The sequence below is a fragment of the Poecilia latipinna genome, unplaced genomic scaffold (assembly GCF_001443285.1).
Source record: "Poecilia latipinna isolate Pla-1442-1.1 unplaced genomic scaffold, P_latipinna-1.0 Scaffold970, whole genome shotgun sequence".
Classification (NCBI taxonomy): domain Eukaryota; kingdom Metazoa; phylum Chordata; class Actinopteri; order Cyprinodontiformes; family Poeciliidae; genus Poecilia; species Poecilia latipinna.
In genome coordinates, this window is record NW_015113586.1 from 189,736 (window position 1) to 210,554 (window position 20,819).

Below are 20,819 nucleotides of genomic sequence, written 5' to 3' on the forward strand. Positions count from 1 at the left end.
TTATCCTACTTTACTCCAAATGCGCCCTAATCAGACGCACACAATGCGTGTTTTCCCCCAGTCTATGGGGGAACGGTACCTGATGGGGAAACGCGAATCGTCATACTTTCACGTAGGACTTTTTTTTTAACACATGCACTTAGTTTCAAACAACCTAGCACCACCTAGTGGCGTGGCGAGAGCATTACACCTTTTCGATGCGTGCCATCACTGTGTAAGCAAAGATTGTAATTAGAACGGAACAAAAATTCTGTTTTCATTGGATCATTGTTGTGTAAACAGGGCTTTATTCTAACAAACAAAAATATTTTTGTGCGATCTATGCAAAATTCACATTTTGCATGAATCATGAATTATGCATAAATTTTGTACTTCCATTTGGCTCTTCTCTGCTTCTAAAAACTGCCCAACCATTTGCTGTGTGTCGTTTTTGGCATAAAGTTGATGTGTTTTTTGTTTTTTTGGGGGGGGGGTTTTTGAGCGATTTCAGAAACATAACGTCCCAATTCAGCAAGCACTGCCCCTCACCTAGCGACCCCAGCAAACCCCAGCCTGTTAAAGACAACAAAGTGTTTTGTTGTTGACTTACCATCCATTTGCTGCATTATTGTCGATTGTGCAGGAGGCTCTCCTAATTCTTTTCAAAGTCTAAAAGTTTAGTTGGGGGAGTGGCCAGAAGCAGCTTGTTTGGATTTAAAGTGATAGGATGCCTTAAAACAGCTCATTCTGAAAGGACTAAAATCTCATTATCTAAGAATGATTTTTTGCTTTCTTTGTATTTTTCACCATTAGCATGGTAATTGCACATATTTCTGATATTCTAAGTATTTATTTAGTAAGGTCCAAAAGTATCTTTGGGTGTAGAGCTCTTTTGTGCAAAATGGCCACACAAAAAAAGTACTAATTGACAATGGACACAGTTTTTTCCAGATATTTTCTTTATTTTGCCATTGGCAAATTTGTCAGATAATACATAAAGGAGTTAGTGGACTAATTACATTTAATTAAACAAGTCACAAAACAGTATAATGGAAAATTAAGCTCAATGTTTCGACGAAACATCCCATTGTTCAACTTCCATAATAATCTGAACCTTCATCTAATTTTAAGTTACATGATGGAAGGATAAAAGCTGTTTAAGGACAAGATTTGGATTTGTTTCTTTGTAACATTAATCAAATAAGTAGGAGTAGTGAAGAGCAGTGGATACTGTCTGTAATTCCATTACAAAAAGCTTCCCCACATGGAGGCCATGGCGGCTCCAACCATGGTCACAAGGAACGTCATCTTCAGGTCTGGTGCAGCACCTGTGAGGTCCACGGTGTTACATTTATCTGTATCACAGCAGGCTACGTCAGTTTTGATTTGGACGCTCAGGATTGTTGACGAGTTGCTGATGCCACAGATAGTGTCATTAGCCCTGCAGCCCTGCCTGATCACACCCTTGAAAGATGTGAGGGCTGGAAAATCTGTGGAGCAACAGTGGACATGGGTTAGTCACTGATATTGCTTAACTACTGGAAATAATTATCTTATTTATTTATTTATTTATTACTATTTCTGCCTACTGCTGTGGCTTTTCACCCTACTATAGTTTCTTCCACCTTGAGGCGTGACGTCACACGCGCAAGATCCCGCCCCCATTTTACTGCTGGCTGAGTAGCATTGATTTTATCTGTTAAATTATCGATGTAACGCGATAAATCTTGAATGTACGCTTGATCTATAAAAGAAAAAGAGATGCAGTGTTTTGCTACTAATTGTCAACACTTCAACAACTGGATGACAAGGTCAGGAAAAAGTTTTAATTAAGACAAAAATTGCGAGGGAGAGGGAAGTAGTTCAGTTATTCATTCATTGAGTTGTTTTGGTTTAGTTACAAAATAAATAAAAAAAGGCGACCCTCATACTAGAGCAGATGTTTCAGTTAGCTAATCAACCACCGCAGTGTTAGATTAGATAATAGCAGCGGTAGCTAATCCGCCACGAACATCAAGCCTAAAAACATAATGCTGTAACCGACTGAATGTTATGTTCTGTATTACGGAGCCCTCCAGGGAACATGGGAATTTTTTTCTTTTGCTTTTCCTCGCAGTAATCTACTGATCAGTTCATGGGGCATAATTGAATACTGTAAGCCTTTCTTACATGTTTGAGTGTTTTTGTTGTTGTTTTTTTTGTGTGTGTGTCTAATCCTGAAACATTAAGTGGCGTTGTTTCAGTTTCTATGGCAACGAGTCTTCGTGTAACGTAGCCGACCCAGAGAGTGAGGAGGGGACGAAGTGGTTTTGAGTTCTTTAACAGTTTTTCTGCATTATTTCTTCCCCTTTGCTGTGGCGCACTGCACTGTATGAATCATACCCACATCTCCAGGTTTCATTTACTTAATGGAGTCATTCTACCACGGCAGCGCGGCTACGAATAGCAGGTGAAAGAAACGTCTTTTTTCTTGCCAGAGTTTTGCGCATGCGCAAAATTTGCCTCCTTTTTAAGTTGGCTTGGCACCAAAACAATCACTTAACCATAAAGACGACACAACTGTCATTTCCAAGGGAAAGGATAGGCTTTTTTTTACATATGCTACTAATGACTAAATGTTAAACTCAACATAAAATAATATAACTCATCAGTAATAATACTTATTAAATTAATTCAATCACTTCCCTGTCCAGATAGTTTAAAAAAAACCCATATTTTTAAGTGTTTAAAGAATTAAAGTGACAGAAAAGTGATAAAGAGTGAACTTACAGAACTTCTCTGTGTAACAGGTCTCGTTTGCGGCACAAGTGGGTTGGCTACTACTCAGGCAGAAGCCGAGGAGACTGATGGAGCATTGGTTGCACGTCAGAGACTCCACTGAAAAAAAACAAGTATACAGTAAGAAATAGAGTTATAAGAAGAACTCTTTTTAAAGTAACTTAAAATAATTAGAAATGCTCATTAAACAATCCATTGCAATCTGTATTGATCAAGTCTACACACAGCCTTATTCTTTCAGATGTGTAATTTTAACCATTTTAATTCAGTTATTACTTTTTGACAGATGGCATTTGTGTTCATTGTTGCACTTTTGACTTTGATTCAATCAAAAACCTCTTAAGCTATGCCATATTTTGTGGCTTTACTTCGTAGCATAAACACATAATATTTAGTACAGCAGAAGTAGATCCAAAAATGAGTGTTTTTACTCATTTTTGATCTTTTACCTCCATTTGATTCTTTTGAAGATTCAGTGGAGATTAGAATTAGTTCGGACCCCAAATTGATCGTTTACCTTCCCTGTAGGTTGGCAGAAATGTTTTAAAAATTAAGATGTAAATAAGGAAACTTAAGGAAAGTTTTTATGACTCTTTAAACCGTCCAGAAACTTCCATTCATCCCTTAAATGTGAATCTATTCAAAGTAACTTGAACTCTTGGAACCAGTTGGCCCTGTTTCACAGTCCAGTTGATCCCAACAATTAAAATCGAGTTGCTACATCATCATCACTTTACTGGATTTTGGTTTTACAGCTGGAAAATTCCTGTTAACAGAATGCTGTCACCAATAAAAAATGAGGCCCAGTGAGGCTGCAGAAACCTGCCGGGAAAATTGCGTCACTGCTGCTGCTGGAGTGAAATGTTTAAAAATATGTTCACTACTGTTGGGTCTCGTCGGGGTACGTCAGTTCACAACAAAGTTATTGTACAACAGTTTCTCTTTGTTCTGTTTTTGGAAAAAAAGAAGAGTTAAAATGAAAAAAAAGATTAATTTTGTACTAATTTCCTAAAGTCTGGAAGATGTTTTATCAGATTGTGAGTTGCTTTTGTGGGATTCTGCTATCCTGTTTGCCATTTGTGACAAATGTTTTTTTAGCATGAAGAAAATTTTCTCTGAAAACACAAAACCTAAAAATAAAAACATAATAACAGAAGGTGTTTCTTTGTTTATTTCTGTTGCATATTTAGTACAACAGAGTATTACGGCTATGCTAAGAAAATAAAAATAATACAATTATGAGATTAAACTCATACAAGAATTAAGTCATAATATTATGAGAATAAAGTCAAAATAATAAATAATATCCAAGTTCAAAAATACTTTATTAATCCCTAAGGGAAATTAAATGTTGTTGTAACTCATTAATTAAGATTCGTCAGAGTTATTGTAGATGATGGAGGCTATTGGCAGGAAAAATCTGTAGCAGTCTGTGTTATAGTAAATCTGAAGAAGCTTCTGACTGAAGATATTCTGCGTTCCCAAGACAGAACATCTACCTTAGTTGTCCATAATCTTTGTGATTTTATGAAGAATCCTTCTTTGCACCGTTATCTCCAGAGATTCCTCAGAGGGTTAGAGTTCAGAACCAGAACCAGAACAGAACCTGCCTTCTTTATGAGGCCGTTGAGCCTCGTAGGTCCCTGGTTCTGATGTTGCTGCTCTAGCAGATGACGCAAAAGAGAGGACGCTCAAGAACAGATTTATAGAAGATCTCCAGCATCTTGCTGCAAACCTTGAAGGATCTTTGCTTCCTCCAGAAGTCCAGTCTGTCCTGTCCCTTATAGTCGGCTTCACTGTTGCGTTTCCGGTCTGTTGTCAAGGCGAACACGGAGGTATTCCTCTACAACCTCCTCTTCTTCTCCCATGATTGATCTTACTATGTTCCTCCTGAAATGAACAATCATCTCCTTTGTTTTGTTCACATTTAAGCTGAGATGACCGTTCCTTCCGTGGCACCAAGCGGTCCGGCAGCTCTCTGTACTCGGCCTCTTGTCCATCTCTGATAACCCGACAACTGCAGAGTCATGACTATTTCTGTAGATGGCAGAGGTCAGACTGGTGCCTGAAGTCTTTAGTGTTTATCTCTAGTGAATGAAATGTCTGCCCATTCTTCTTTGCGAAACAGCTGAAGCTCAGACAGAGTCGATGGAGAGCATTGGTGAACATCAGTTCTCAGATCTTAGAACAGATTCTCAGTTGGATTTAAGTCTGGGCTTTGAATGAGCCATTGTAACATATTACACTGTGAAGTTCCTCTTAACCAACTTCTCTTAACTCTGTTCAGTCATTAGCAATCATCAGGCAACTTCTGAAGGCTATAGGTTGCATTCAGAGAAAAGAGGACTGAATAATTTTTCACATTGTGCTTTTCAGTTTTGTATTTGTTAAAAGGATTTGAATCATGTATAATTTTTCACAGTTGTCTACCACTTTGTGTTGATCTTTCACATCAAATTCCAATGAAATATATTTACATTTGTGGTTGTAATGAGAGAAAATATGGAAAAGTTCAAGGTGTATGAAGACTTTGGCAAACAGCTCTAATCATCCCTCTGTGTAGATCAACTTAATGAAGTAAAAACTCATGAAAGGGGAACTTTAAGGATTTATTTCAGAAGGTTAAATACATTTAGACTGAAAAATATTCAAACCAGCATCATGAAAGATTTACGAGCTCAACGTTTCCTCAAAACATCCCATTGATCAACTTCCATGATCTGACAAGAACAAAGCCTGAACTTATGAATCAGTGGGTTTATTGCTTATAGATTTACATTGGACAGGGATTTAGCTTGGGAAGCTACATGTAGCCGGTAGCGTGGTGTAATCTGATTACAACATGGTGTAATCTGATTACAACATGCTTCCCAGGACGGAGGCCAGGACGGCGCCGGTGATGGCGGCGGACATCTTGGCCGGTGCGGCGCTGGTGATGGTGACGGTGTTGCACCGGTCCGAACCGCAGCAGGAGATCTCAGTGTTGTAGGAGACGCCCAGCAGAGATGATGTCGTCGTTTTGTTGCAGGTTACATCGTTCAGACTGCAGCCCTGGATGCTGAAGCCAGCAAAGCCTGTGATGGCAGGAAAAGCTGCAGAGAAACATTAGAGATTTGCGTTAGTTTTGTTCCACCAACCCTGTTGGGTTACTGCAGGTTGCACTTACTTGCTTTTCCAGTGTAGCAGACGGTTTCGTTGACGCCACACGTCATGTTAGCCGCGTTCAAGCAGAAGCCAAACACGCTAACCGAGCATTTGTTGCAGATCAGCGACTCCACTGAAACAGACACATAAACGAATGAGAGCTTAATTAAAACCTTAAATAACAAGTACCAAAGAGTAAAAATATATTTTCTTCATTTCATGCAGACATTTTCCAGCTTCAGCTGTTTTGACCTTTTTGGGAAACTTTCTTACACTCAATATTTAAAGTCTTTTGTATTATTTTACAGGAAATTAGTTTTGTATTATTTACAGGAAATGAAGATGTGATATTTCACTGCGGCAACCAAGATGCAACAGGAATTTTTTCAGATGATTTTTCCTCTTAAATTAAGATTTTATTAATCCATTGGAAGCTCTGCTGAATAATAACATAAGTAGGTTTTGATTTTGAGAAGCTGCTGTTTGCACTAGTTTGAAATTAACTTTTATTGTGTTTCTATTGGCAGTGTGATGGCCGCAGCTGATTGGTTCCTGGAGGCTGCAGAGCGACGCCATTGGACAACGACCTGGCCAATCAGACGCTGACGAGGCCCCCAAGCACCCAGTGAGGATTTGTACATTTTATTTGCTCTGAGCAGCTTTAACATATTTTAAGCTCCTGATCGACTCTGATCAATCTAGAAGTTTGTGTTTGGAAGGTTTGGTAGTGATTACTGTATTTTTTGGGGGTTGTTTTGAATTTAGTTTATTATTTATTTATTTATAAACTTATTATGCATTAGTTTATTTTTGTCTAATTGCTGGTGTTGAACTTAACCCTCTTTAGTTTTGTTAATCCTATTATTTTTTTCTGTTTTGTTTGTGAAACCTTTTTTTTTAATAAACCATTATTTAAACTTGGGCATGGGGGAATACCATTTTTAAAATGTATAAACATATTCAACAGTATACCGTTTTATATTGTTGATAAAGAGAGAAAGAAAGGCCAGTAGAAAAAGCTCTGGCTACAAACAAACAAGGTTTCAAAAACAAAACAAAGTACACCTGAACCCAATGAAATATATAAAATATGAGATTTTTTCCACTGATATGTTACTGGATTGGACCATTGCCTGTTAGCCGCTACAGCTAACATCGTCAGTCTATAAAATATGCCTTAATTTAAGTTTGAGAAAATTGTTTATAATCTGTAAACAGTTTTGTTTCAGTCAAGATGTAAAAGAGGACTAAGCAAATTTCTCTTTTAGATTGATTAATAATTTAACTTTACATAATTGCAGCTTTTGGAGCCAAAGTTTGTTGAAATGTAACCATTCTCTTTTCTTTTTATAATTGGAAGAAAATTAGCTTAATTTTGATTGCGTTGGATTACTTTTCTTTGTTCGAGATTTAAAAATACAGCGACCATCTAGTGGCATGGCAGGAGAAAGTAATTTTTACAATTACCTTATTATTATTCATAATCTTTATTTTTACAAGAACGATTAATTGAACATGCATTTCCTAGAATACAGGAAACAAGTTCAAGTCTGAAAATCTTTCTGCATCTTCTTTTTTTTAAGATGCCTTCAAACATTGGTAATTATTTTTAAGTAGAATATAATTAATTATTACCCAAAGCAAAGGATGCGATGGCCACAACAGCAGCAAAAAGGAGCTTTCCCATCTCTACTTCTTGGTTTGCTTTCTGGTTTCCTCAAAGGCAGTAGATCCTATCAGGTGAGGCTGAAGTCTTTGTTCCTCAGGTAACAAGCTGCTGCGAGATTTCAGGAGTGATGAGACTGAAAGCAAAGTCAGTTATTTATATAAACAAACATGAAGGGTGGGGACGTTACGGTGTTGGACCCTCAAAAGAGGACAAACTCTAGGATTGGTGAGAAGCTTGAAAAATGTGCAGAGGAACTCCTACTTATTCTGCTTTGGTATTTCTCTTACAGTACCATTATCTTGTACTGAGAGAATCCAAACACACACAAGATTACTGTCCCAGGTTATAGGACAGTGTGGTTTGCTTAAACAAATAGACGTTTGTTTAATATTTATTATGCAAATAAATGTACACATGAACTGGGCAACGAATTCATGTGGGTTTTATCCAGTCACTCCGTGTAACTTGGCAGCAAAGATGGAAGGATATTTAAAAACATACTCAAAAACACAAAATCCTACAAAATATTCTGGTTCAGTTTATAGTGCAAATATTTTAGTCTACTTGAAATAAGACAAAACTAACTTATTTAACTTTAACTAAGTTAAGTAAGTTAGTTTTAAGTTAATAATTCCTTAGTATTAATAAAACAGTTCTAGTTCCACTGGGAGATTGTTAAATTTATAACAAGACAATTTTCTCATGTTTTCAGTGAAATAATCTGCCAGTGGAACTAGAACTCGGTTGCTAGGTGACAACCTCGGTCACCGAGGTGAATGGCTGCTGTTGCTAGGTAACGGCGGAACTATCACTTTTTCATTAATATTAAGCAATTGTTTACTTAAAACAAGCTGCTATGTCTTGCTCAAAAGTTACTTGTAAGTTAGTTTTGCCTTATTTCAAGAGTAGTAAGATGTTTACACTAGACCAAGTACTTGGTAAGACTTTGTGTTTGTTTTTTGTGGATTTTATTTCACTGAAGCGCTATGTAAATTGATGATTCAACTTGCTAGCTAGCCAGCGATTTTAAAGGTGCAAAAATCTAAGCTTTCTTGATTTTTAAAACCTATTAAATCAAGATAAGAGTTTTTTTAAGCTGTGCAGAAATCTTGATCCTCCCCCCAAATCTGAAGCTATTCCAAATATCTGGACGAACTTTGCAGAAGTTTTACTTATGGCCGTCAAAACCTTTTCTGACATTCCTGTTGTTCTATTCACTTCATTTCAGTTTGTTTATTTACCACAATCTCTCAGCAAATGTCAAGTCTACATAAAAAGACACACATATTCCAATTAATCCTGGCTATCAAACAGCACATTAAGCTAGTTTAATATTCAAATGACTTTAAAAATTGTTGTTTTTTTGTCTAAGGAATCCCAGTTATTGACCTGCAGCAGCGTTCAGTTCTCACATAGCGACAGCCGACAATCGCTTGTTGACAGCAGAGCTCTGCTGTTTCTTTTCTTGGTTTGAGGCTTCAGATACAACAATACACTCCCTTTTAACTGAATCCTGTCATCGGGTTTAAAGAAAAACGAGCTGCAGCCGTTCTTCATAAACCTGCTGGTCCAACTGGAATACAGGCGACAGAGTAAACATAACTGGTTACATTTACTTCAATCAATCAGCTTTATCTGTAAAGCACATTTACAAAACAAGGCATTTCAAACTGCTTTAATGACTTTGTATTTCTGTGTTTTTATCATTTAAAGCAGTTTGAAATGCCTTGTTTTGTAAATGTGCTTTACAGATAAGCATTTCTTTTTGTCAGACTGTTGATTAATGTTTCCTTTACTACAGTAACTCTTTTTGAAAAAATAACTTTTTACTATGCTGTACTTTTTTACTTTTACTTGAGTAATTTTATTATGACGTATCTCTACTCTTACTTGAGTAAAATTTCTGGATTTTCTACCCACTGAATGAAAAACAAATCTATTTTAACCACACGCAAAGAAAACCTGCAGTTTCATAAGTGTTTTCTTGATTTGGGGAAATTATTTTTTACCTGATTTTATTTTTTTGTAATTTTGATCCTTAAAATACCAAAATTTCCACTTTATACTTTGTTCCATCTGATGATGTAATTTTAAATATTTAATAACTGATAATTTGATCAGTTACTCAGTTCTTGATTAGAATTTTTACCAAATTCTTTTTTTACTCTTACTTGAGTTCTGTCACCTCTGACCTCTGGCGGGTTCAGATTCTTTCACACAAACGGACCTAAAAAACATCTACAGAAACAACAAACACCTGGCCTGATGTTTCTTAGGTCCAATAAAAGAATGAATCAACATGTACTGCTTGGTAAAAGCATCAGAACCAGCTGGACCCAATCTGCATGCCTCAGGTCTGAGACGTTCTCCAAAAAACGTAATCTTGTAGAAACTCCCCATCATCCCTGCTGTTGACTTCAAGTCAAGTAAATTAATCAGAGTCAAAAACTTTTAAGTATTTATGTAGATATTTACTTTATTTTGTCATTCCGAGAAGGATAAATAACTATGATTAAGCAAAACAAACCAACATCAATTAAGATTTACAATGTCAAAGATCCCATTGATAATCTGATGAGAACAAAAACTAAACATATAAATGAGTAGACTTATTGCTTATAGATTTACACTGGATAGCGGTGACAGGGGTTTAGCTTGAGAAGCTACATGTAGCCGGTTGTGTGGTGTAATCTGATTACAACATGGTGTAATCTGATTACAACATGCTTCCCAGGACGGAGGCCAGGATGGCGCCGGTGATGGCGGCAGACATCTTGGCCGGTGCGGCGCTGGTGATGGTGACGGGGTTGCACCGGTCCGTGCTGCAGCAGGCGATCGTGGTGTTGTAGGAGACGCCCAGCAGAGATGATGTACTGGTTCTGTTGCAGCTAGTGTCGTTCACCCTGCAGCCCTGGTTGCTGATGCCACCAAAGCCTGTTATTGGAAAACCTGCGGAGGAAACGTAAAGTTTAGCATTAATTTTGAATCATCAACCGGTAAAAATAAGCTAAATAAGAAAGTTACTCACTTGCTTTCCCGGTGTAGCAGACGGTGTCGTTCCCGGTGCAGGTCTCGTTGGAGGAGTTCAAGCAGAAGCCAAACACGCTAGCGGAGCATTTGTTGCAGATCAACGACTCCACTGAAACAGACACAGAAACATAACAGTTTAATTAAAAACTTAATATCTACCATTAAGAAAAGCTTCAGCCTTCATGGGAAATGATGCTGATTTGAAATAAGGCTTGTTCCTAGCCCTATAGTGTCATTGGTATTTCCTCCAAATATCCGGCAGGCCGCTCCTTAATTTGAGGTGCGGTGAAGTGACGTCATCTGATACCTTTCACACATTTTACACAAAGCAGTTTCAATAAGATGTAGAAGCTCTACTTACTAAAGTTCGTTTTCGTGTTTCTTTTCTTTTTTAGTTAAACTTGTTTTGACACAGTGAAGCTGGAAGGAAATTAAATTCATCCTGATTGCATCTGGTGAATTACTTTTCTTTCTTTGAGTTTAAAGAATATTCTCGGACACTAAAATAAGACGGTTAACTTTCCTGATTATTGTTCATAACTTTGCATTGTTGTAAACATAGGAAACAGTCAAATTCAAGTTTTAAACATATCTTTTTTTAAAATAAAATTAAAAATTAAAAAAAGCAGTTTTTTTCCTGCCTACAAACATGACAAATTTGTGTTTTACTAGAATAAGTAATTATTACCCAAAGCAAGGGATGCGATGGCCACAACAACGGCAAAAAGGAGCTTTCCCATCTCTGTTTGCTTCCTGGTTCAGGTCCTTGAGGCCAGAAGGTATTTCTCCGTCAGGTAACAAGCTGCTGCTGCTAGACGTCAGAGGTGATGAGACTGGAAGCAAAGTCAGAGATTTATATGTACACCCATGAAGGGTGGGGACGTTATGGGGTGTGGAGCCTCGTAATGAGACAGAAATTAAAATTTTTTTGGCTTTGTTAGAAGTTTTTAAAAATGTTCAGGGACTTGACCTAATTTTTCTTTGGTATTTTCGCTGCAGTGTAATTATTTTGTCCTGAGAAAATCCCAAAATACCCGAGATTACTGCCTCAAAATTTTTGTCAAACATGGTTTCTTTAAAACAAAACAACAAAAAAAACAATAATTTATGGCTTAATATTTTATTTCCGTTTTAAAAAGTGTATATTTATGCTAAGATGGATCGGTTTATAGCGCATTCATTATTTTCTGTTTTGTTTTGAAGGTTTTTTAGTGGATATTACTCATTCAGTCTCTTCGTAGATTGATCATTGAGCAGCAGTAAAAATGTAAATGTAAACATTGGAATTAAATCTGATATTTCAGGAGTTTTTAAGGCCTAAAAGACATTTTAGGCTGAGCAGGAACATTTATCCTTCTATGAAACCTGAAGCTATTGTAAGAAACGATCTTTGCTATATGGAAAACCAGTTGGTCTTGTCAGGTGTTCATAATTACACCATTCAGAAATTAACAAGTAAAATCAGACAAAAGCACAATGGCATGAACATCACCACTGTATTGACAGGCAGGTTTATTGTTTCTTTACTTGGTTTTTGGCCACAGCTGAAATGCTGCGCTGCCTTTAACCTCAGCGCTGTTATCAGGAAAACATTTATAAATCTGATCTTTTCTCCCTTCAGAGTCAGAATCAGAGCATCTCAGGCCCCAGTTACACATTTTAAGTTATTAGTTTCTTACTTTCAACCTAAACTGTTGTTTGTTTTGTTTTTGAGAAAAGAAGAGATGATTGTGATGTTTGGTGAGATTCTGGGTTAAATTTGTTGGATCCTGTAAAAATATTTCTTCCATTCCTAACAAATATTTACTTTGCATGCAGAAACTTTGATCTGAAACAGTGACAGAGACACATCAGGTGCAGATGGCCTGTTAAATTATCCTGATGTTTTGTATCTAAACCGTCTGGTGGGAAGAAATGGTCCCAATAAAAGTTATCTCTGAGCCAGAGTCACTTTTCCTAGATGCTGCAAACTGTGTAGCAGAATCTAAATGAGATCTTGGATCTTAATGAGACAATCTGTATTTTAAAAAGCTAAATATAATTAATAAATAATTATATTTATTAATCAGAGTTTCAGGATGTGAAAACGATCTCCAATGAAAACACAACTTTTGGAAACCAAAGAAAGTTTCCCACCTTCGTTTAGTTTTTTCTTTCTTTCTGTTGTATATTTTGCAGATTTTAATGCTACATCTAATTTTACTGAACTATTATGGCTTTTTTTAATGTTTTCTCTTTGTTGGACTCATTTGTAAAGCTGCAAATAAACTAAATCAAAAGTAATGTACGAGTTTGAAAATTGCTGAATCCTGCAGATTAAATTAACTTTAAAAAAGTGAGGATATTTTTTTATGCATTCTCCATTTATTTGGACTTTAAAAAGTTATTAACTCCCCAACAATCAAGTTAAGTAAAGTAAGTTTATGAAACTGAGACTTTTAGGATTTATGTAGAGATTTATTTTATTTCAGAAGGTTAAATACATTTAGACTGAAAAATATTCAAACCAGCANATTTCAAGAGTAGTAAGATGTTTACACTAGACCAAGTACTTGGTAAGACTTTGTGTTTGTTTTTTGTGGATTTTATTTCACTGAAGCGCTATGTAAATTGATGATTCAACTTGCTAGCTAGCCAGCGATTTTAAAGGTGCAAAAATCTAAGCTTTCTTGATTTTTAAAACCTATTAAATCAAGATAAGAGTTTTTTTAAGCTGTGCAGAAATCTTGATCCTCCCCCCAAATCTGAAGCTATTCCAAATATCTGGACGAACTTTGCAGAAGTTTTACTTATGGCCGTCAAAACCTTTTCTGACATTCCTGTTGTTCTATTCACTTCATTTCAGTTTGTTTATTTACCACAATCTCTCAGCAAATGTCAAGTCTACATAAAAAGACACACATATTCCAATTAATCCTGGCTATCAAACAGCACATTAAGCTAGTTTAATATTCAAATGACTTTAAAAATTGTTGTTTTTTTGTCTAAGGAATCCCAGTTATTGACCTGCAGCAGCGTTCAGTTCTCACATAGCGACAGCCGACAATCGCTTGTTGACAGCAGAGCTCTGCTGTTTCTTTTCTTGGTTTGAGGCTTCAGATACAACAATACACTCCCTTTTAACTGAATCCTGTCATCGGGTTTAAAGAAAAACGAGCTGCAGCCGTTCTTCATAAACCTGCTGGTCCAACTGGAATACAGGCGACAGAGTAAACATAACTGGTTACATTTACTTCAATCAATCAGCTTTATCTGTAAAGCACATTTACAAAACAAGGCATTTCAAACTGCTTTAATGACTTTGTATTTCTGTGTTTTTATCATTTAAAGCAGTTTGAAATGCCTTGTTTTGTAAATGTGCTTTACAGATAAGCATTTCTTTTTGTCAGACTGTTGATTAATGTTTCCTTTACTACAGTAACTCTTTTTGAAAAAATAACTTTTTACTATGCTGTACTTTTTTACTTTTACTTGAGTAATTTTATTATGACGTATCTCTACTCTTACTTGAGTAAAATTTCTGGATTTTCTACCCACTGAATGAAAAACAAATCTATTTTAACCACACGCAAAGAAAACCTGCAGTTTCATAAGTGTTTTCTTGATTTGGGGAAATTATTTTTTACCTGATTTTATTTTTTTGTAATTTTGATCCTTAAAATACCAAAATTTCCACTTTATACTTTGTTCCATCTGATGATGTAATTTTAAATATTTAATAACTGATAATTTGATCAGTTACTCAGTTCTTGATTAGAATTTTTACCAAATTCTTTTTTTACTCTTACTTGAGTTCTGTCACCTCTGACCTCTGGCGGGTTCAGATTCTTTCACACAAACGGACCTAAAAAACATCTACAGAAACAACAAACACCTGGCCTGATGTTTCTTAGGTCCAATAAAAGAATGAATCAACATGTACTGCTTGGTAAAAGCATCAGAACCAGCTGGACCCAATCTGCATGCCTCAGGTCTGAGACGTTCTCCAAAAAACGTAATCTTGTAGAAACTCCCCATCATCCCTGCTGTTGACTTCAAGTCAAGTAAATTAATCAGAGTCAAAAACTTTTAAGTATTTATGTAGATATTTACTTTATTTTGTCATTCCGAGAAGGATAAATAACTATGATTAAGCAAAACAAACCAACATCAATTAAGATTTACAATGTCAAAGATCCCATTGATAATCTGATGAGAACAAAAACTAAACATATAAATGAGTAGACTTATTGCTTATAGATTTACACTGGATAGCGGTGACAGGGGTTTAGCTTGAGAAGCTACATGTAGCCGGTTGTGTGGTGTAATCTGATTACAACATGGTGTAATCTGATTACAACATGGTGTAATCTGATTACAACATGCTTCCCAGGACGGAGGCCAGGATGGCGCCGGTGATGGCGGCAGACATCTTGGCCGGTGCGGCGCTGGTGATGGTGACGGGGTTGCACCGGTCCGTGCTGCAGCAGGCGATCGTGGTGTTGTAGGAGACGCCCAGCAGAGATGATGTACTGGTTCTGTTGCAGCTAGTGTCGTTCACCCTGCAGCCCTGGTTGCTGATGCCACCAAAGCCTGTTATTGGAAAACCTGCGGAGGAAACGTAAAGTTTAGCATTAATTTTGAATCATCAACCGGTAAAAATAAGCTAAATAAGAAAGTTACTCACTTGCTTTCCCGGTGTAGCAGACGGTGTCGTTCCCGGTGCAGGTCTCGTTGGAGGAGTTCAAGCAGAAGCCAAACACGCTAGCGGAGCATTTGTTGCAGATCAACGACTCCACTGAAACAGACACAGAAACATAACAGTTTAATTAAAAACTTAATATCTACCATTAAGAAAAGCTTCAGCCTTCATGGGAAATGATGCTGATTTGAAATAAGGCTTGTTCCTAGCCCTATAGTGTCATTGGTATTTCCTCCAAATATCCGGCAGGCCGCTCCTTAATTTGAGGTGCGGTGAAGTGACGTCATCTGATACCTTTCACACATTTTACACAAAGCAGTTTCAATAAGATGTAGAAGCTCTACTTACTAAAGTTCGTTTTCGTGTTTCTTTTCTTTTTTAGTTAAACTTGTTTTGACACAGTGAAGCTGGAAGGAAATTAAATTCATCCTGATTGCATCTGGTGAATTACTTTTCTTTCTTTGAGTTTAAAGAATATTCTCGGACACTAAAATAAGACGGTTAACTTTCCTGATTATTGTTCATAACTTTGCATTGTTGTAAACATAGGAAACAGTCAAATTCAAGTTTTAAACATATCTTTTTTTAAAATAAAATTAAAAATTAAAAAAAGCAGTTTTTTTCCTGCCTACAAACATGACAAATTTGTGTTTTACTAGAATAAGTAATTATTACCCAAAGCAAGGGATGCGATGGCCACAACAACGGCAAAAAGGAGCTTTCCCATCTCTGTTTGCTTCCTGGTTCAGGTCCTTGAGGCCAGAAGGTATTTCTCCGTCAGGTAACAAGCTGCTGCTGCTAGACGTCAGAGGTGATGAGACTGGAAGCAAAGTCAGAGATTTATATGTACACCCATGAAGGGTGGGGACGTTATGGGGTGTGGAGCCTCGTAATGAGACAGAAATTAAAATTTTTTTGGCTTTGTTAGAAGTTTTTAAAAATGTTCAGGGACTTGACCTAATTTTTCTTTGGTATTTTCGCTGCAGTGTAATTATTTTGTCCTGAGAAAATCCCAAAATACCCGAGATTACTGCCTCAAAATTTTTGTCAAACATGGTTTCTTTAAAACAAAACAACAAAAAAAACAATAATTTATGGCTTAATATTTTATTTCCGTTTTAAAAAGTGTATATTTATGCTAAGATGGATCGGTTTATAGCGCATTCATTATTTTCTGTTTTGTTTTGAAGGTTTTTTAGTGGATATTACTCATTCAGTCTCTTCGTAGATTGATCATTGAGCAGCAGTAAAAATGTAAATGTAAACATTGGAATTAAATCTGATATTTCAGGAGTTTTTAAGGCCTAAAAGACATTTTAGGCTGAGCAGGAACATTTATCCTTCTATGAAACCTGAAGCTATTGTAAGAAACGATCTTTGCTATATGGAAAACCAGTTGGTCTTGTCAGGTGTTCATAATTACACCATTCAGAAATTAACAAGTAAAATCAGACAAAAGCACAATGGCATGAACATCACCACTGTATTGACAGGCAGGTTTATTGTTTCTTTACTTGGTTTTTGGCCACAGCTGAAATGCTGCGCTGCCTTTAACCTCAGCGCTGTTATCAGGAAAACATTTATAAATCTGATCTTTTCTCCCTTCAGAGTCAGAATCAGAGCATCTCAGGCCCCAGTTACACATTTTAAGTTATTAGTTTCTTACTTTCAACCTAAACTGTTGTTTGTTTTGTTTTTGAGAAAAGAAGAGATGATTGTGATGTTTGGTGAGATTCTGGGTTAAATTTGTTGGATCCTGTAAAAATATTTCTTCCATTCCTAACAAATATTTACTTTGCATGCAGAAACTTTGATCTGAAACAGTGACAGAGACACATCAGGTGCAGATGGCCTGTTAAATTATCCTGATGTTTTGTATCTAAACCGTCTGGTGGGAAGAAATGGTCCCAATAAAAGTTATCTCTGAGCCAGAGTCACTTTTCCTAGATGCTGCAAACTGTGTAGCAGAATCTAAATGAGATCTTGGATCTTAATGAGACAATCTGTATTTTAAAAAGCTAAATATAATTAATAAATAATTATATTTATTAATCAGAGTTTCAGGATGTGAAAACGATCTCCAATGAAAACACAACTTTTGGAAACCAAAGAAAGTTTCCCACCTTCGTTTAGTTTTTTCTTTCTTTCTGTTGTATATTTTGCAGATTTTAATGCTACATCTAATTTTACTGAACTATTATGGCTTTTTTTAATGTTTTCTCTTTGTTGGACTCATTTGTAAAGCTGCAAATAAACTAAATCAAAAGTAATGTACGAGTTTGAAAATTGCTGAATCCTGCAGATTAAATTAACTTTAAAAAAGTGAGGATATTTTTTTATGCATTCTCCATTTATTTGGACTTTAAAAAGTTATTAACTCCCCAACAATCAAGTTAAGTAAAGTAAGTTTATGAAACTGAGACTTTTAGGATTTATGTAGAGATTTATTTTATTTCAGAAGGTTAAATACATTTAGACTGAAAAATATTCAAACCAGCACCATGAAAGATTTATGAGCTCAACGTTTCCTCGAAACATCCCATTGATCAACTTCCATGATCTGACGAGAACAAAGCCTGAACTTATGAATCAGTGGGTTTATTGCTTATAGATTTACATTGGACAGGGATTTAGCTTGGGAAGCTACATGTAGCCGGTAGCGTGGTGTAATCTGATTACAACATGGTGTAATCTGATTACAACATGCTTCCCAGGAAGGAGGCCAGGACGGCGCCGGTGATGGCGGCGCTGAAGGTCATCTTGGTGGTCGTGGCGCCGCTCAGCGTGACGGGGTTGCACCGGTCCGTGCTGCAGCAGGTGATCTCAGTGTTGTAGGAGACGCCCAGCAAAGACGATGTCGTCGTTTTGTTGCAGCTAGCGTCGTTCACCCTGCAGCCCTGGTTGCTGAAGCCGTTGAAACTCGTGATGGAAGGAAAAGCTGCAGGGAAAATGTGACGTTTTCATTAATTTTGTGTCAGAAAACCCTGATGTGAGTGTGGCGTTACTGCTAATCGTGAGCAAAACATTTTTTAAGCTTTAATAAGGTTACTGACTCGCTTTCCCGGTGTAGCAGACGGTGTCGTTCCCGGTGCAGGTCACGTTGGAGGAGTTCAAGCAGAAGCCGAAGACGCTAGCGGAGCATTTGTTGCAGATCAGTGAATCCACTGAAAAAGACACAGAAACATATTAAAGTTTAACTAAAACCTTAAACGTCAAAGAGTAGAAACATCAAGATTATCTTGTAGATCCTTGCTAACTTTAGCTTTTAGCTCTAAGAAATGCTTCATCGTCGATGAACATTTTATTCTCTTGTTGAAGTCTTAACTTTCTGATTTGAGGTGAAGTAAAAACAAGTAGAGTTTTGTGTGATGGTTTGAAATTAACTCTCACTGGTGGAGTTTAGTTTTAGCCCTTTATTGTTACTGGTTTCGCCTTAAAATGTCCGGCTGACTGCGCCTTAACGCGAGGTGTCGTCAAGCACCACCTCAATAACTGTTGGATAATATTTAATCTACATTTTGAAGCTCTGCAAACAAAACAAAGTGTATTTTCATTTTTATTTTCTTTGTTTTACTTTAAAACGTTGAGAAAAGTACATTTTCTCATCCCTACCTTTAGAAATGTGAGATCAGCTTATTAGTAATCCTTTAAAGACTCTGCTTGACCAAACCCTGATTTGAAGTGCAGCAGTTCAGCCTCACCCTCTGCACACATCAAATAGTGAGTAATCTGACATCTTTCAGGATTTTTCATTTTGCTAATATTTCCAGAAATTTCTACATGAAACTCTGCTACATATAAAGCTGAAGTGGATTATTTTTTTAAAAAAATCTGATTGTAAAATATCTTTATTCACAGCTGGTTTTAAAAGAAAATTATTCCTTCTACTTGTATTGATAGTTTAGAGTTTTGCTGCAGTCCTGCAGTGGTTTAATTTTGCATTGTGTTGAAATTTCTGGCTGCAAAAACACAAAATTTACCAAGTCATTTGGTTTAGTTTTTAGTCCAAATATCTTACCTCACTTGAAATAAGACAAAACTAACTCAAAAGTAACTATTGACCAAGATCCAGAGGCTTGTTTTAATAAATAATTCCTTATAATGTTGATGAAAATGTTCTAGTTCCACTGGCGCTGTTACCTAGCAACGGCAGCCAAGCCCAGCCCGTTGCCTAGCAACCCAGTTCTAGTTCCACTGGCTGATTATTTGCGATTATCTCGTTATCTCAGCCTGACTCTTGAACAAACGGATTCTTATTTTTCCAAACATTAACGCTCCAAACAGCACATTTTGTTTCATGAAAGTTAATATGGAGCTGATAGCGAAAATTCAAGCTGGAAGACTCCGCCCCCCCCATCTCCGTTCGCCCATTGGCGTCATGCTCATCTCTGACCTCAGCGCTGGACCTCACCCGGCGCGTCCAATCATCAATCAAGGATCCATACTCAAACCGTCAGCCGGTTCCCAGCTGCATTCAACGCACCACCCCCCTTCTCCACCCACATCCTTCGGCTCTCCAGGATGGCACCCTTTCCCGACCTCCACCACCAGCGTCGGGCCCCAGGCGAGAGCATCCCTAATCAGTTATCGAGTTCACATCAATTCTCAGCTCAAATCAGCTGCCGGGACCCGAGCGCCAGAGAACTGATATTCATTCCTGTCATTAAACCTTTTAATTGTTCCTTTTTCTCCGTCTGAGTCTTTCCAGATTGAAATGACAATATTACAATTCATTCTGCCGTAAATGTTTCTTACCCAGAGCCAAGGATGCAACGGCTACAACAAAACCAAAAAACAGTTTTCCCATCTTGACTCGGTGTTTGGGTTTTGGCTCAAAGGTGAAAATAGAGTCCTTAGACGATCAGAGGCTGCAGGAGGTCAGAAGTAAGGAGTCGGTTGGTGAAAGCAGCAATTTATATAAATATATGGGTGCAGGGTGTGGGATGGGTGGATTGGCATCTTTTGTACTTTTGAATAAAGGAGCGGCTGAGGGAGTGTGGAGAAATACACCATACCAAGAACAACTTTACCAGCATCTGAAATGTTCTGAGAATCTTTTTAACAGTATAATTGTTTTATTTAAGTAGAAGAAAAAAAGTATTAAATCCTCACTCATTCAGGAGATGAGAAACCGATTAACTCTATTTGAAGCAAAATGTATTTCTCCTCTCATTTTAAAACATGTCTTAGTTATAATGAAATCTGGTTGAATTTAAAAAATTATATATATATATATATATATATATATATATATCTTTTTTTAATTGTGGAAGTTATACAAAGCTTTAAAATAATTGCTATGGCAAAAAAAAAGTAAAAAATGTGAGGTGACATTTATAATTGAAATTGTGAATTTAATATTTGGACTTTTTCATAATAATTTCTGAAAAAGTGTAAAATTTGTCATAATTTTTTTCAAAATGGATTTTTGTCTTAAAAACAACTTTATGTTAATGGGCTCTTTGCACCTAAGGCATTGACGTCACATCTCCAGGAGCTAATGCGGTTCACTTTTTTCCGCTTTGAGTTACCATGACT

General features: G+C 36.8%; 3 protein-coding genes and 1 long non-coding RNA gene across 10 annotated transcripts; 1 reads left to right on the top strand and 3 right to left on the bottom strand.

Annotated features, from left to right (window-relative positions):
* Nucleotides 1–915: 915 nt before the first annotated feature.
* Nucleotides 916–11,438, bottom strand: LOC106958212 (long neurotoxin 31-like). 5 transcript variants are annotated; one of them, XM_015049997.1, is made up of 3 exons: nt 11,289–11,433; nt 2,749–2,856; nt 916–1,469 (listed from the first exon to the last, which is right to left on the bottom strand). In XM_015049997.1, the coding sequence occupies exons 1-3, from the start codon at nt 11,338–11,340 to the stop codon at nt 1,225–1,227; spliced, it is 405 nt and encodes a 134-aa protein (XP_014905483.1). In that variant the 5' UTR covers nt 11,341–11,433; the 3' UTR covers nt 916–1,224. The 5 variants fall into 5 exon arrangements, with proteins under 5 accessions (XP_014905483.1, XP_014905482.1, XP_014905485.1 ...); XM_015049996.1 differs by lacking the exon at nt 11,289–11,433 and adding an exon at nt 7,537–7,713; XM_015049999.1 differs by lacking the exons at nt 916–1,469; nt 2,749–2,856 and adding exons at nt 5,355–5,849; nt 5,924–6,034 and having other exon boundaries at nt 11,289–11,438.
* Nucleotides 5,238–17,959, top strand: LOC106958219 (uncharacterized). The gene is made up of 2 exons (XR_001427112.1): nt 5,238–5,378; nt 17,743–17,959. It is a non-coding gene; the product is annotated as an uncharacterized LOC106958219 (long non-coding RNA).
* On the bottom strand, nt 14,859–16,105 carry LOC106958216 (sperm acrosome membrane-associated protein 4-like). Of its 2 annotated transcripts, XM_015050005.1 has the most exons (4): nt 15,957–16,105; nt 15,267–15,377; nt 14,951–15,187; nt 14,859–14,908 (listed from the first exon to the last, which is right to left on the bottom strand). In XM_015050005.1, exons 1-3 carry the CDS (start codon nt 16,006–16,008, stop codon nt 14,955–14,957), a joined length of 396 nt encoding a protein of 131 aa, XP_014905491.1. In that variant the 5' UTR covers nt 16,009–16,105; the 3' UTR covers nt 14,859–14,908; nt 14,951–14,954. The 2 variants fall into 2 exon arrangements, with proteins under 2 accessions (XP_014905491.1, XP_014905490.1); XM_015050004.1 differs by lacking the exon at nt 14,859–14,908 and having other exon boundaries at nt 14,926–15,187.
* Nucleotides 17,873–20,183, bottom strand: LOC106958215 (long neurotoxin 77-like). Of its 2 annotated transcripts, none has more exons than XM_015050002.1 (3): nt 20,037–20,183; nt 18,335–18,445; nt 17,873–18,219 (listed from the first exon to the last, which is right to left on the bottom strand). In XM_015050002.1, the coding sequence occupies exons 1-3, from the start codon at nt 20,086–20,088 to the stop codon at nt 17,978–17,980; spliced, it is 405 nt and encodes a 134-aa protein (XP_014905488.1). In that variant the 5' UTR covers nt 20,089–20,183; the 3' UTR covers nt 17,873–17,977. The 2 variants fall into 2 exon arrangements, with proteins under 2 accessions (XP_014905488.1, XP_014905489.1); XM_015050003.1 differs by lacking the exon at nt 20,037–20,183 and adding an exon at nt 18,539–18,852.
* Between the last annotated feature and the right edge of the window lie 636 nt (nt 20,184–20,819).

Coding starts and splice junctions, on each gene's coding strand:
- LOC106958212 (XM_015049997.1), bottom strand. CDS start 11,340: ATGGGAAAGCTCCTTTTTGCCGTTGTTGTGGCCATCGCATCCCTTGCT. Junction 2,857..11,288: donor CATCGCATCCCTTGCTTTGG/GTAATAATTACT, acceptor GTTTTTTTTCAG/TGGAGTCTCTGACGTGCAAC. Junction 1,470..2,748: donor CTGTTACACAGAGAAGTTCT/GTAAGTTCACTC, acceptor GTTGCTCCACAG/ATTTTCCAGCCCTCACATCT.
- LOC106958215 (XM_015050002.1), bottom strand. CDS start 20,088: ATGGGAAAACTGTTTTTTGGTTTTGTTGTAGCCGTTGCATCCTTGGCT. Junction 18,446..20,036: donor CGTTGCATCCTTGGCTCTGG/GTAAGAAACATT, acceptor TGTCTTTTTCAG/TGGATTCACTGATCTGCAAC. Junction 18,220..18,334: donor CTGCTACACCGGGAAAGCGA/GTCAGTAACCTT, acceptor TTTTCCCTGCAG/CTTTTCCTTCCATCACGAGT.
- LOC106958216 (XM_015050005.1), bottom strand. CDS start 16,008: ATGGGAAAGCTCCTTTTTGCCGTTGTTGTGGCCATCGCATCCCTTGCT. Junction 15,378..15,956: donor CATCGCATCCCTTGCTTTGG/GTAATAATTACT, acceptor TGTCTGTTTCAG/TGGAGTCGTTGATCTGCAAC. Junction 15,188..15,266: donor CTGCTACACCGGGAAAGCAA/GTGAGTAACTTT, acceptor TTTCCTCCGCAG/GTTTTCCAATAACAGGCTTT.